Here is a 14310-nt window from a genome sequence, read left to right as displayed (position 1 = left end):
TGGAAAACAGTATGGCTGTTCTTCAAACAATCAAAAATAGAATTATAATATGATCCAGCAATCCCATATCTGGTTATATATCCCAGAGAACTGAAAGCAGAGTCTCAAAGAGGTATTTATACACCAATGTTCACAGCAGTGTTATTTACAATAGCTAAAATGTGGAAGCAACCCAAGAATTTATCAGTAGATGAATGGATAAGCAAAATGTGGTATATACATACAATGGGATATAATTCAGCTGTAAAAAGGAAGGAAATTCTGTCACATGGGGAATGGGAAGTTTAATGAGTATAGAGTTTCAGTTTTATAAGGTGAAAAAACTTCTGGAGATGGATGGTGGTAATGGTTGCACAACATTATGAATGTATTTAATACCATTGAACTGTACACTTAAAAATGGGTTAAGAAAAAGAATCTAAAAAAGAGTGGATATACATATGACCCAGCAACCCCACTACTGGGCATATACCCGGAGAAAACCATAATTCAAAAAGACACATGCACCCCAATGTTCATAGCAGCACTATTTACAATAGCCAGGACATGGAAGCAACGTAAGTGTCCGTCAACAGAGGAATGGATAAAGAAGATGTGGTACATATATAGAATGGAATATTATTCAGCCATTAAAAGGAACAAAACTGGGTCATTTGTAGAGATGTGGATGGACCTAGAGAGTGTCATACAGAGTGAAGTAAGTCAGAAAGAAAAACAAATATCGTATATTAACACATATATGTGGAATCTAGAAAAATGGTATAGATGATCTTATTTGCAAAGCAGAGAGACACAGAACAAGTTAAAAACAACAAAATTTAAAAGTTTACATTGTAAAAAGAATTTGCCCTTCATTTCCCCGCATTTACGGTGGCTGCTTTCCCATATTAAAGAGTCTTGAAGGTGCCTCATACACTGTTCAGAGCCATTCACACAGAACATCCTGGACACTGTGACTGGCTTTCTTTGCTTTGACTTAGCCATATGTCCTGATGTATTTCATATCAGATTATATAGAACTCCTTCATTACCTTAAACAATTGCACGTTGACCCATTTTATGAATGCATAGACACCAAATACAAATGAACACCTACCTATGATTCTATTTGCATAAAATTCCAAAATAGTCAAAACTAACCTGTGGTGACTGGTAGAATGCAGGATAGTGGTCACCTCGGAGGAGGAATAGGGCAGGGAACGAGAGGGGTGGGAGGCTTCCAGGGAGCTGGTCATGCTCTGATTCTTAAACTCAGTTATGGTTATACGGGCGTGTCCACATGTTAATAATTCATTGAAATGTACACTTATGATTTCTGCACTCTTCTGTATGATGTCGTGCTTCAATTTTACCGAATTTAATCTCACAGTCTAGTGGGAAAGTTATACAGAGCGGCAAATAACTATGGCTCAGTTTGGTCAATAAATTCAGGACTCGGTATCTTCTTGCCCTGTTGCAGCAGTTGACCCCAACGCGGCTGGAGGCTGACCGCAAGCTAATCCCAGCTGCTGCCAGCTGGATAACCTTGGGCAAGTTACACACGCGTGAGCCTCCTCGGTTCCCAAATCTGTAAAATGGGAATAATAATACCTGATACAGTTATTGCAAGGGTGTAATATAGTAATCTATGTAAAGTGGGTAGGAGTGCTCCGCAAGCACATAGCAGGTGTTCCATTCACTCCAGCTACCGTTACCACGAAACTGTAATTTTTACAAGGAAAAGGATCCTCCTCAGTGTTCAATAAAGAAATGTTTTGGATGAAATATCCACCGCCGGTCTCCTCGGGGACGGCGAGCTCACGAAGAAGCGTGGTCGGAGGTGCTGTAGCTAGGGAAAGCAGTCTCCCTAGACAGGCGAACTCGCAGCCCACCGTTCTCTGACCACGTCCTCCTTAAGCGCGGGGCAATGACGTCATCCCCCACGCGGTGCAGCCTACCTTGGAAGCTCCCCAGAGGTTCCTCCGGGCCGTCTCCATTGGCTGGCCAGGACCGGCGGCCCCGCCCCTTTGCTGCCGCGGGACCAGGGGGCCCGCCGTCAATCTGCCCAGGTGGGAGCGGTGATTGGCCGCGGGGCCCGCCCCCCAGAAAACTCCGCCGGGCTCGCGTAGGCTGCGCGCTCGGGGTGGGAGGGGCGCGGCAGCGCGTCAGGAGACGCTGCCGTCCGGGTCAGCGCGCCAGGCCGCTGTTGGTCACTCCTGCAGCCCGCCTGCTGGGCAGGGCCGGCCCGGCCCGGCCATGGAATCCTACGACATCATCGCCAACCAGCCCGTGGTCATCGACAACGTGAGGCTCGGCAGCCGGGGGGAGGGCGCACGCGGCAGTGCACGCGGGGACCCCCGACAGACTCGGCTGGTCCCTCTAGCTCACTGCCCGCCCGCCACCCCTGCCGGCCGTCCCCACCTGGCCCTATAGTTGGGGCCACGGGGCCAGCCCCCCGCTGGCCCGGCGGAACCCCAGCCCGAGCCCTCCCTGAGCCGGGCGGGGAGATCCGGAGAAGAAGGGGGTCCCATCGTTCTGGCGGCCCTTGGTCAGCATCCGGAGAGGTGGGGTGACAGTGTCGGGCGGCCCGGCCGAGGCACCCCGGACCTTTCTCAGTTGAGAGTGGGGTTACTGGTCAGCTTTCGACCCCAGCCCCTTTACCTCTTCTCAGGCTGTGGCTCTGGCTGCCCTCTTGCACACTGCTGGCCCCATCTTTTGGAGAGGGTTGGCCTGGGGACCTCTACAACAGCTCTTTCCAAGTGCTGCACCCCCAGGCAGCGCTACCAGAGTGGGCAGGCCCTACTGCGCCCTTTTCCTGGGACTGGGGAAAATGCAAGTTAAGCTGTGCCCACCCCATAGCCGCCACCACCTGGCTGGCCACTTGGCTACTTTGACCCTCTCCTTAAGTGCTCCCCGAGCCAAGCAGAAGTTCCACAGCCGGCAGGGCAGTGGAGAGAATTCAGGACTACTCTTCCCAGGACCCATAGCAGTTTGGGAACATTGTTTGCAAACCTCAGAGGAAAGTTGCCTGGCTTCATTGTGGTTTGTCCTTCAGCACTGGGGCTCAGCATGTTTTCTGGTCCACGGGAAGAAAATGAAGGGCAGGGATCTGTGGATCTGCCCCGAGCTGGGTATCTGCCTCTGGTGTGTGGGCCTTGGAGTTTTTGATAATGACTCACTTCTCTTTCTGGGATCTGTCTCCCTGTAATCCCTGAACGGCTGTCTTTTTTGGAGTACCCATGTAAGTGCCCTGAGTCACAGCAGGGGATGTTTAATAAGGCTAGAGCTGGGCTTGGAGGATGCTCTCCATCAGGCTACAGGGAAGATCAGGCCAGTTCCTTGCTGGGCGGGCTAATCCACAAGTTAATGAGTTTAGAGGGCAACCTGTTTGGTCCCTCTGGGCTTCCAGCCCCTCCTCTGTAACTTGGGGATGTTTATTTCTGCTCTGCAGACCCCAAGGGTTGTGATGGAGATCTATGGGAAGAGGGGTTGAGAGGCTCATTCCTGCAGTGAGTGGGAGGTTTCTAGATGCCAGGTTCCCTTTAAGATATTCTAAGTCCAGCTTCCTTGCTGGAGCAGTGGCAAGACCAAGCTGTCCTCCTGTAGTCTCCGGAGAAGCCACTTGAGGAGAGGTGACAGTTGTCCCAGTGAACCCAGGGATCTTCCCCAGTGGGTCCTGTATGTGGCCCGTGGTTGCTGAGGGAAGGGGGCCAGGGAGTGTTGAAAAAAGCTTATGGGTTGCTGGGTTTGGGGAGTAGCTTGTGCTGCTATGGAGTCCTCCTGCCTGGAACTGACCTTGGAGTGTGCAGACGAGGATGTACTTCGTGTTTCCTCTATCTCCACACTAGTGACATTTTGGCCTGGATAATTCTTCGTTATGTGGGGCTGTCCTGTGCCTTTTAAGATGCATAACAGCATCCCTGGCCTATACCTAGAAGCCAGTGGCAGCCCCCGCTCCCCAGTCTCCAAACATTGTCAAATTTGAGGGAGGGGATGCAAAATCGCTCCCGGTTTTGAACCACTGGTGTACCTGTAAATGGCCTTGCCCTCTTGGCAGGATCTCAGGCTGCCACCCCGGGCTGCCATGGTGGGGCAGCAGCCCTCTCCATTGCAGGGCACTGCCTTCATCTGGAGGTGAATGTTGGGAGCTAAACATTGTTTTTCTTTGCAGGGTTCGGGGGTGATCAAGGCTGGCTTTGCAGGAGACCAGATTCCCAAATACTGTTTCCCAAACTAGTAAGTGTTGCTCAGGCGGCATCCCTAACCCTTCGGTTTGCTTCCGCAGAGAACGGGGTCCTGTGTCACAGCTCTCTTTGAGGCCAACTCTTGTCCCCACCTGTAGGGAAAACTCCAGATTTGTGAAGCTGTTGCTCTTAAGGGCGCTGGAAGGAGAAGACATGTGCTCTGGGCTTCCCCCTCCTCTTTGGAGGCTGATTTTGGTCCCTCCTTTAGCCAGGAAGGAGGAGAAGCCATCAGCACTCCCCTCGGGACAGGGTGTGGTAGCAGCAGCAAGAATAAAAGAGAGACATCTCCAGGAGAGAGACCTAGACTCAGAGGAAAAAGTGGGGAGTGAATGCCACCCTTCCTCCCGGGAAATGTTTTCTTCAGGGCCCATTTATTTTCACACTCTAGAAAATACTTTGTTCAGTCAAGGGGGGCCTTTGCCTGAATGGTGCCACTGGTGGCAGAGGTAAGAGAGAGGTGAAACCTGGAGAAAGCCTGGAGTGCTCCTCCGGCCACTGTAGCCCATCGGGAAGTTTTCCCTCGGCCGTGTCTCTTCTCAAATCCTGGAGGTTTTAGGGTTTAGTGGCCCAAGCCGGGGTGGGGGAGTCCTAAGGCCCCTGAAGTGGCTGGCTGTATCAAGACAGAGCCAGCCTAGAGCATCCAGTGGGGCCTCAGCTTTCCTTTCTGAACTCAACGTTGAACGTAATTAAAGGTTCCTCTTGATGTGCAGGGAACTTGGGTCCGATTTTGGAATGGTAGCCCATCCACTCTGCCAAGAACTGCGTGTCTGTTCTGGAAGCCCTGGCAGCGGGAAGGGGCAGGACCGACGGAGTGAGAGAGGGGTGTACGAGGGAGCCACAGCCCCGTTTCCTGGGGCCACCCCGCCTTGGCCTGCCCTCCTGAAATCAAGAGCATGGGCTGAGTCATCGTGGCTACAGAAGCTGACCCTCTGCCAGGGCTGACATGACAGAGCTCTCAGCCGTCTCTGGGAGGGCTGATGGGAAATGGAAGTAACACCTCGCCTTCTGACCCTGAGTCTTCTGTCCTGCCAAGGCCTGCTCTGTAGTCCCGTGGCCCGTAGGCCTAGGTTCTGACCTTTGCCCCGTGGCCACCTCCTGATGCTTTGAGTACAGTTACCCTCTTTACCATTGGAGTTGGACTTTGGTCTTCCTGGACTGGGCTCAGCTGTGCCCCCTGCCCACCTCCCTGACCTCTCCTGTCTTCGCAGTGTCGGGCGCCCCAAACACATGCGGGTGATGGCTGGAGCCCTGGAAGGGGACCTCTTCATCGGACCAAAAGCAGAGGTAATACCTATGGAGCCTGCCTTTTTCTGGGTTTGGGGTCCTCATTGTCCCAGGAGCCTTGACTGGTGATCAGAGCTGTACCGCCAGAGAGGGCCCTGGGAGTCTGTTCTCTGAGGCCATCTGCTGGGTGCCCTCCTGGCTCCAGGATCCAGGCTCCAGCTCAGCGGTCCTGCACCATGGTCCCTTTGCTCTGTGCAATGGGGCCATGGTTCCCGTATAGGGCAGCAGAATTAGACCTCTTCAAGCCCTGTCTTTTCGAAACTGCAAAGGAAAGAACTGGTTAAAAAGTGACTTAAAAGTCTGAATCACTGGGACTTGATGACCTGAGTGAGAGGGCCAGCTCTTGTGCTCCAGCCGGGGAGACACCTAGAGGCTGCACGGCCAGATGAGGCCCTTGGGAGGAGGAGTGAATGGGGGTGAGGGTGGCAGGGATAACAGGCAAGTGCAGTTTAGGCACCTGGGGTGTCTACGGTGCGGGGTGCCGAGGGCTCGGGGTGCAGATAACGGAGCTCTCCCGAGGTGGGGTCAGGAGGAGCCGCGGCTGTGGGTGAGAGGCCAAGTGGCGCTGGGCAGGAAGGGGCACGTTTGGGGGGAAGTTGAAGGGCAGGTCCGTGCGAGAGGCGCAAGCGCTGGCTGAAGAGCTGGGAGGAGAGGTAGCTCACGGCATCCAGCTGTGCCCAGGAGGCGCAGTGGCAGCACGTGACCGCAGGAGGGGACCAAGTAGGATCGGCCTGCGTGGAGGCTCCTGGGGCTGAAGTAGTGGGGATGGAGGTCAGGCTGTGCTGGCAGTGAGTGTAGAGGACGAAGGGCTGTGGAGGGAGGGGGGGGACTGCAGGGTGGGAGGGAGCACGCTGCCACCCTCTCTGGTCCTGGCCTTGGAGACTGGCTGGGCTCTGAAAGCCTGAGAAGCAGTTGGACAGATGAACCTGTGCTGGGTTCAGGACCTGTCACGGGGCATGGGGACGCCCGGCGAGCGGATGGGGGGGCAGCTCCAGGCGCGCGGGGAGCAGTTGCTGGGTGAATGTCTGGTGCCACAGCTGGCCTCCCCCCTCCGCAGGAGCACCGGGGGCTGCTGGCCATCCGCTACCCCATGGAGCACGGCGTGGTGCGGGACTGGAACGACATGGAGCGCATCTGGCAGTACGTCTACTCCAAGGACCAGCTGCAGACCTTCTCCGAGGAGGTGGGGCTGGGGCCCCTCCCGCCGGGGGGCCCGGTTCTCCCTGCGGTGTCCTCTCCCTGCCTGCGGCGTCCCAGTCAGGCTTCCACGTTTCCTCTGGCTTTGTCAGGGCCTGCCGCCTCTGTGTTGCGTGGGCCTGGGTCCACACAGTCGGTGGCTGCCGAGCAGAATTTTCCAGGGAGGGCTGGATCTTTGGAAGAGTAAAACTACTGGCAGATGATGGGCCTGTGCCGTCAGGAGGGATGGCAGGCCGCAGCTTCATGTGCTCACAGGGGCGGGTGGCTCTCTGGAAGGGTCGTTGCAGCGCCAGCACGCTGTCTTTGCACCTCCCGGCAACTCTGCCGTCTCTTGCAGCATCCTGTTCTTCTCACGGAAGCTCCGCTCAACCCATGTAAGAACCGGGAGAAGGCGGCAGAGGTGTTCTTCGAGACCTTCAACGTGCCAGCCCTGTTCATCTCCATGCAGGCCGTGCTTAGCCTGTGAGTGCTCCCTAAGCCCTGCGTCCCCTCCATCTCCGTCCTCCCTGGGGGCAGCCTCCTGCTCAGGTTGACCAGGCGTCTGACTTCCCTGTAGAAACAGCCCCCTGATGACCGTCCCTTTAGGGAGTCCCACGGGTCCCTTTTTCAGACCAGATGATGCACATGTCCCGGGGTCCCTTCCAGGGGTGAGGAGGTCCCCATGCCTCAGTGGCTGAGGTGAAGGGATGCTGACCTGGTGACAGGTATGCAACAGGACGCACGACGGGAGTCGTTCTGGACTCAGGGGATGGGGTCACTCACGCCGTCCCCATCTACGAGGGCTTTGCCATGCCACACTCCATCATGCGGGTGGACATTGCTGGCCGCGACGTCTCCCGCTACCTCCGGCTGCAGCTGCGCAAGGAGGGGGTTGACTTTCACACCTCAGCTGAGTTTGAGGTTGTCCGGACCATCAAAGAGGTGACGCAGGGCAGGAGGTGGGGAACGGGGCGGGGGGTGGTCGGACCCGCCGTAAGGTTGAGCCCTGGGTGCGGGTGTCCCGGTTGCCACCTCCTGAGGGCTGTGTCCCTACCCACTGCAGCGGGCCTGCTACCTGTCCATCAGCCCGCAGAAGGATGAGGCTCTGGAGACAGAGAAGGTGCAGTACACCTTGCCAGACGGCAGCACCCTCGACGTAAGTTGCCAGGCCGGCCCCGGGCGGGGGTGGGAGTGATGCCGGGACCTGGAGGAGGGGGAGGAGGCCTGTCTGCCTCAATCTTGTGTTCCCAAGGTGGGGCCAGCACGGTTCCGGGCCCCCGAGCTGCTGTTCCAGCCAGACCTGATAGGGGATGAGAGCGAGGGGCTCCACGAGGTGCTGGCCTTCGCCATCCACAAGTCTGACATGGACCTTCGCCGGACGCTGTTCGCCAACATCGTGCTCTCCGGTGGCTCCACACTTTTCAAAGGTACCACAGTTGGGAGGTGGTAGTATGACTTGGAGGCCAAGGGCAGCTGGACCCTCAGACTGCAGCCCACTTCCTAGAAGCCTGGGAGATGGCCCATTTTCTGTTGGTTTTTTGGGTGCTCAGTTTTTGTTTTTGTTTTTTTAAGAGAAAGATTTAATTTTGTTTACTTTGTAAAAAGGTGATAAGTTTAACGAGGTCTAAAATGTATTAGATGAAGTCCACCTTCTCCCATTGTCCTGGTCACCCAGTTCCCTCACCACAGGAGTTGTTAGTTTCTCAGGTAACACCTGTGCGTGAATAAGCACTCCCTTTTTACACAGACCTTAGCATACCCTGAAGCTCCACGCCATGTATTTTTGACTTTGCACCACATCCAGAAGATCTTTCCTAGAGTGTAAGTTCTCTTATCTGGCCGTATGGGATGGATGTGCCATTTAACCATTAACCTGCAGATGGCCTTGGGGATGGTGAAATTCTTTCTGATCACAAAGATGCTCCAATGGTTGACCTCATACACTGTTACTTCACGTGATGAGAATATACCTAAAAGAAAAATCCTAGGACTAGAATTGCTGAGTAAGAGGGTCCATATGTGCATTTGTTACCTGGTAGATATCACCAGAGTTTCCCTCCTGAGAGGCTGTGCCACTTTCGCCCCCATCATTTATGGACGAGAGTCCCCTGGCGCCGTCCCGACACTGTGTGTGACGTTTGCCCATCTGCTGGGTAGAAGTGGCAGGCGTGTTCTCCTGACTCGTCGTTTGCCTTTGACTTTGCTTCTGGCGGTTTTGGCTCCAGAGCAGCGGGGGAGGGAGAGTGCGGGGGTCAGGCAGAGCTGAGTGACTTGGGGTTCTATCTCATGCTGCCTTCCTGAGCAAGGAAGCTGGGCCCACCCGTAGGCATGCTGCTGGATCTTTTATGCCTTTGGGGTGGCTTGCCCTTACCCTTCATCCTGGCAAGAATGACTAAAACAAGCGTGGCAGCAGCTGGGGCTGGGGCACCAGAGGTTGGATGCGGGGGAGCTAGTGGTAAAGGGTCGGATGTGGACCCCCCAGTTCAGCCAGCCTTGTGTTCACAGGCTTTGGCGACCGATTACTAAGTGAAGTAAAGAAGCTTGCCCCCAAAGACGTCAAAATCAAGGTGAGGTTATGGGGAGTCCCCATGGGGCATGGGGGTGCTGGGCAACCTTGACCCGGGGAGGAAAGAGCAAGAACCACCCTCAGGTGCCCTCTGCCTTCCAGGCCCAGCCCAGCCCTGCTGCTCCCCCTGCTGCCAGCTGAGGCACTAGCTGCCTGGCCTCGGGCACTGGGAGAAAGGCACCCCCCTCCCCGAGGCTGGGACAGGGACTTCTGTGCGGGGATGGGGCAGTCACGTTGCCGCTTGCTCCCTCTAGATCTCGGCCCCTCAGGAACGGCTGTACTCCACGTGGATCGGGTGAGGCAGGGCTCACGGGGAGGGCTCTGGGAGGAGACCACTGTGCCCTGGACACTTCTCCCCGGGTTGGCCCAGGCCAGGTGGAGGTGGGTGGGTTTCCCTCCCGGGTAAGGGAAGTGGAGCTCTGGGCGCCCAGGGAGGGCGGTTGGCTCAGCCCTCAGGTGCACAGGACTGCTCTCCCTCCCTCCTCACAGTGGCTCCATCCTGGCCTCGCTGGACACTTTTAAGAAGATGTGGGTATCCAAAAAGGAATATGAAGAGGATGGCTCCCGGGCTATTCATCGTAAAACCTTCTAGTGCCCAAGGAGGAAGGTGTAGCGTTGGGAAGACGGGAGGAAAGGGGAGCCAGAGTCCTTAACCCTTTCTGGTCCGGTTCACATACTAGGCCTCGGGGCCCCCTGCATGCCCTGAACCCCGGCAAGTGGTGCAACAATGCTTCCCTGCAGCCCTCCACACACACACACACGCACACACAGTAACAGTAGCTGCATGGATGGGAGGCTTGAGCTGGAAGATAGGAATTGCGGGGCCCAGCTTTGGGCGGTTCTGGGTGTCCCCCCTTGGCAGAACCAATTAGGCCCATGGCTCTCTGCTGCCCCGAGCTCCAAGGCCAGACACCCAAATACCCCCATTTTCTCCAACAGGGCCAGAGTGCCTGGATGCCTGTGTAACTAGCCTTGGGGAGTGGGGTGGAGGAGGAGGCAGCCAGCAGCTCCCCGCCGGTGTGTCACTGCTTTTCACGCCACCTCCTCTTCCTGACCCGACAGAGTAGCCCGGAGGGCCACACCTAGGCATCCCTGACCCTTTCACACTCTGTTCTCCCATCTTTCTGGATGGGTGCCTTGGTGTAGACTGAGTTCGTGTCAGTCTTCCGTCCCCCATAAGGGGTCTGGACCGGGGTCCGACCCCTTGGAGCCAGAGCAGAGGATGCACTGGGTTTGGGCGGCCGCAGTGTGTTGCATTCTCTCCTTCAGAGCACTTCATTGACTTGCTGCTTCCTGTCCTTTACACCAGTACCTGGGACAGGAAGGGGGAACGGTCTGCATTCGTTGAAGGGAAGCCACTTAATCACACGTCAGACCTAGTGGGGGTGAGGAGGGCACACTTCCTCCTCCCACCTCTCCCACAAAAGAGGTCTTCATTTACCTTGTGGCCAGGACCCCCACCTCCCTCTCCCACAAATGTACAATAATTTAACACAGTTGCCTGAAAAAAATTTTTTTGTAAATCATTATAGTAATAATTATGGACAAGGCCCAGTGTGGCTCTGTTTTCTTGTGGTTCTTTGCGCTGTTGTTTGCTCATCCATCCCTGAGGACCAAAGCAGCACGGCACTGGCTCTAGCTCAGAAGCCTGAGATTTCAGTGGTTGGCGGGGCAACGTGGCACGCGAGGCCCCAGGAGGCTGGGCTCTCAACCTGGTGGCGGAATTCCCCAGCCTCTTTACATGCTTGCTGCAGTCTGCCAGGAGAAGCAGAGAACAGGCTGCCTTCCTCCCCGTTATTCTTAGATGGGGCCTTGTGGCAGGCGGGGCTGGGGCTTGGTGCATCCACGCCCTCACCTGTTCTGTTAGAGCACCTCTGCTGCCCGGCTCAGGTGTAGCTGAGGCCAATAGACCAACCCTGATCCAGGATCCAAGTCAGGAAGTGGGGTGATGGGAGAGATGTAGAAGGCTGTATCGATGAGCTGGGCTCTGAGAGAATAAGCCGAGCAGCAAGGAGAGGCAGGGCAGTGGAGGGAGAGGGAGCAGTGAGAAGTGAGTTCAGAGCGTCTACCCCCTCCTTCCTCATCAAGTACTGACGTCAAGAACACCTACGGTATGTCCAGGAGGTGCCTTGTGTTTGGAGCCAGTGGTAAACAAGACATATCTTTGCCCCTAAAAACATACAGATCAGGGGAGAAAGATAAACGGCATTTCAGTACAGAGCTGGGGGGCCAAGAGGAGGGGCATCTAAGCCAGCAGGCGGACTTGCACAGGTGCAGGAGGGGTTGGCCAGGTAAAGGGGGTGTTCCTGGGAGAGGTAAGAGTTCAAGGACACGCCTGGGACCGGTGGGGCTAGAAAAAAAGGACATGGACCCAAGTGAGGCCAAGGCGCAGGGCAGCGTGAGTGGTCTCTGGCTATAATGTGAGGTAAACCAGAGGGGTAAGTTGGGGCCAGCATGTAGGGGGCCTTGAGAGGGTTTTTAGCTGTGTCCTGAGTGATGATGGGCAGTCAGTCGGGCGCGTGGTTATCACAGCTGTGTGTTGAAGGCCATGGACTTGGTGGAGCTGAGGGAGGGCCCAGGACTCAAGAGATCAGGCAGGAGGGGAGAGGTCACTGAGTCAGGCCTGTCTTCAGAGAACATTTTGCGAGGCTTTGTGGTCACAGCGTGCCTGTCCCCAAGGGGGAAACAGAATTAACAGAGAAACCTTTGTTTGGGGTTCTGTTTATGGTACCACTTTCTCCCAACCACACAGGCTTAGAGCCTTGTCACTTTGCCTTCTCCCTCCTCTTACCTTCCCCACATTCTGTCAGTTGCCAGGTTCTGTTAGTTCTGTAGCGCCTTTCCCACCTGGCTTCTTTTCCACGGTAGCCACCGCCACCACCCTAACTCATGACCACAGCTCCATCCTCCCCACCCAATCCATTTGCCCTTGGATCTAAAGCCCAGATAGCCTTGGTTCTGGCACTTCCTAATCCAAAATGTCAGGCGGTTCTCCACTGCTTGGTGAAATAAAACTGAATTGATGCGAAATTGCTGGTGAAATCACCCTCATGAGCTATGCATTGTTGCGTTTAATTCTGGCCCTTTGGAGTCTTGTTCCTTCCATGTGTTAGGCTTAGGCATCGTCATGCCCTGATTTGCCTGCCAGCCTCTACTCATCGTCTTCTCTCTGCTGGGAATGACTTTCCCTAATGTCTGTCAAAATCCCATCCTTTAAGGCCGAGCAACACTCTCCCTACTCCCTCTCCTGCAGGGATGGTGTGGTTACGGAGCTCTAGCCCTGCTGGGTTTCTCACTGTTGGAGAAAAGCTACAGATGAGAAGGTGATAAGGCTAGAATGAACCCTGTGGTGTTGGATGGGGATTGGAGGTAGTATGAATTCATGGCTTTTATTATACATACAGAAAGATACTGAAGTAAATGGGTTAGAATATATGTGTGTATATTTCTTAGCCCTGTCTGCTCAGAGGGCCTAGAGACAATGACACCCCAGTGGCAATAAGCACATTGGTTACCTGGGGCAGAGAAAGTATAAAATGATTCTAGCCTAGAATATCTTGTGGTACTGTAAAGGAGGAAAGTGCTCAAAAAAGAAGAGGGCCTGTCTAAAGGACTCGGGAAACGACTTGCAGGAGCACCCAGTGGTCAAATTTGTATTATACTGGATTATAAGTCATAGAATAAAATAGTCATGAGTCCAGTCTGAGATCAATCATGGGGCAGAAGGGACAGTTCTTACTTGTAGAATTCCAATTAATGAATGTAGAAGGAATAACAGAAAAAGAAAATCACTGTTAGGCAAACATCACAGTTATCAATGCTGCAGGCAAAAATGGATGCAAAAACTAGTAAGCAAAAAATAAGGACATTTGCGCTGTCTCAAAGTATCTCCCCATGAGGTACTTACTAATTAAAAAAGGAAAAATAGTAACCTTACAGTGGAGAAACCCAGTAGATATCATCTTAACCAAATGATCAAAGTTTACATCCCCGGTAATAAGTGACTATCTTGACGTGATGCATTAAAAGATGGCAATGTTACCTGTGTATTCTTGGATAACCTCCACCTAACCAGGAGCAAACAGCAGGCAAACCCAAACTGAGGGCATTCTATAAATCAGTGGACCAGCTATCTTGTTCAAAAGGGACAGATTATAAAGACAAAGACTGAGGAACTGTCACAGGTTTGAGGAGACCAAGGAGGTATGACAATGAAATGCAACATGAGATTCTGATCAGAAAAGGACCTTACTGAAAAAGCCGGCAAAATCAGTTAATAGTACTGTATCAATGTGAATTTCCTGGTTTCAGTCACTGTACTATGTGTTAATGTCATAGGTTAATGTTAGCAGAAACTGGTGAAAGGTAAACAGGAACTCTGTACTATTTTTGCAACTTTTCTATAGGTCTAAAATTATTTCAAAATAAAAACTTAAGAGGGGAAAAGCTCAGGCTTGAACGAAATGGTCTGGATTCACAATCCGCCACCACAACTAACTAGCTGTGTAATCTGGAGCTGTTCCTAGGTTTCCGCATCTCTAATATGGGGGTGATAATAATAGCACCTACCTCACGGCTTTAACAGCCTGCAACGTTTTGTGCCAGAGAATAAAAGAAGTGCTACAAGAATGATAGGGACATGTCAAAAGGCCACAGGAGGCTGCTTGAAGAAGCTTCCACTGGTCAAATTTGGAATAAATTAAACATCAAAAAATAATGACAGTTATGAATTATAATTCACTGAATACAATGTGAAAGCATAAGTCTATACTGATATAAATTAATTGAAAGTTCAATGAGGAACAGGGTATTGACATCTCAAAGTATTGCCCTGTAAGATACTTAATAATAATTAAGGGGTGGTGGGGACTTCCCTGGTGGCGCAGTGGTTAAGAATCTACCTGCCAATGCAGGGGACACGGGCTCGAGCCCTGGTCCAGGAAGATCCCACATGCCGCGAAGCAACTAAGCCCATGTGCCATAGCTACTGAGCCCTCACGCCTAGAGCCCGTGCTCCCAACAAGAGAAGCCACCGCAATGAGGAGCCCACGCACCGCAACA

General features: G+C 53.7%; 1 protein-coding gene across 3 annotated transcripts; it reads left to right on the top strand.

The window, feature by feature from the left end:
• Positions 1–2173: 2173 nt before the first annotated feature.
• Positions 2174–10794, top strand: ACTR1B (actin related protein 1B; the record flags this gene model as incomplete). Of its 3 annotated transcripts, none has more annotated exons than XM_079720602.1 (11): positions 2174–2283; positions 4151–4215; positions 5432–5507; positions 6565–6690; positions 7042–7166; positions 7409–7625; positions 7747–7839; positions 7936–8110; positions 9189–9250; positions 9504–9544; positions 9739–10794. In XM_079720602.1, the coding sequence occupies 11 exons, from the start codon at positions 2236–2238 to the stop codon at positions 9839–9841; spliced, it is 1131 nt and encodes a 376-aa protein (XP_079576728.1). In that variant the 3' UTR covers positions 9842–10794. The 3 variants fall into 3 exon arrangements, with proteins under 3 accessions (XP_079576728.1, XP_079576727.1, XP_079576729.1); XM_079720601.1 differs by having other exon boundaries at positions 7915–8110; XM_079720603.1 differs by lacking the exons at positions 4151–4215; positions 5432–5507 and having other exon boundaries at positions 2236–2283.
• Between the last annotated feature and the right edge of the window lie 3516 nt (positions 10795–14310).

This window comes from Hyperoodon ampullatus (genome assembly GCF_949752795.1).
Source record: "Hyperoodon ampullatus genome assembly, chromosome: 15".
In the NCBI taxonomy this organism is placed as follows: Eukaryota; Metazoa; Chordata; class Mammalia; order Artiodactyla; family Ziphiidae; genus Hyperoodon; species Hyperoodon ampullatus.
The sequence above is the reverse complement of the archived record's forward strand: the minus strand, read 5'-3'. Positions and strand labels throughout refer to the sequence as shown.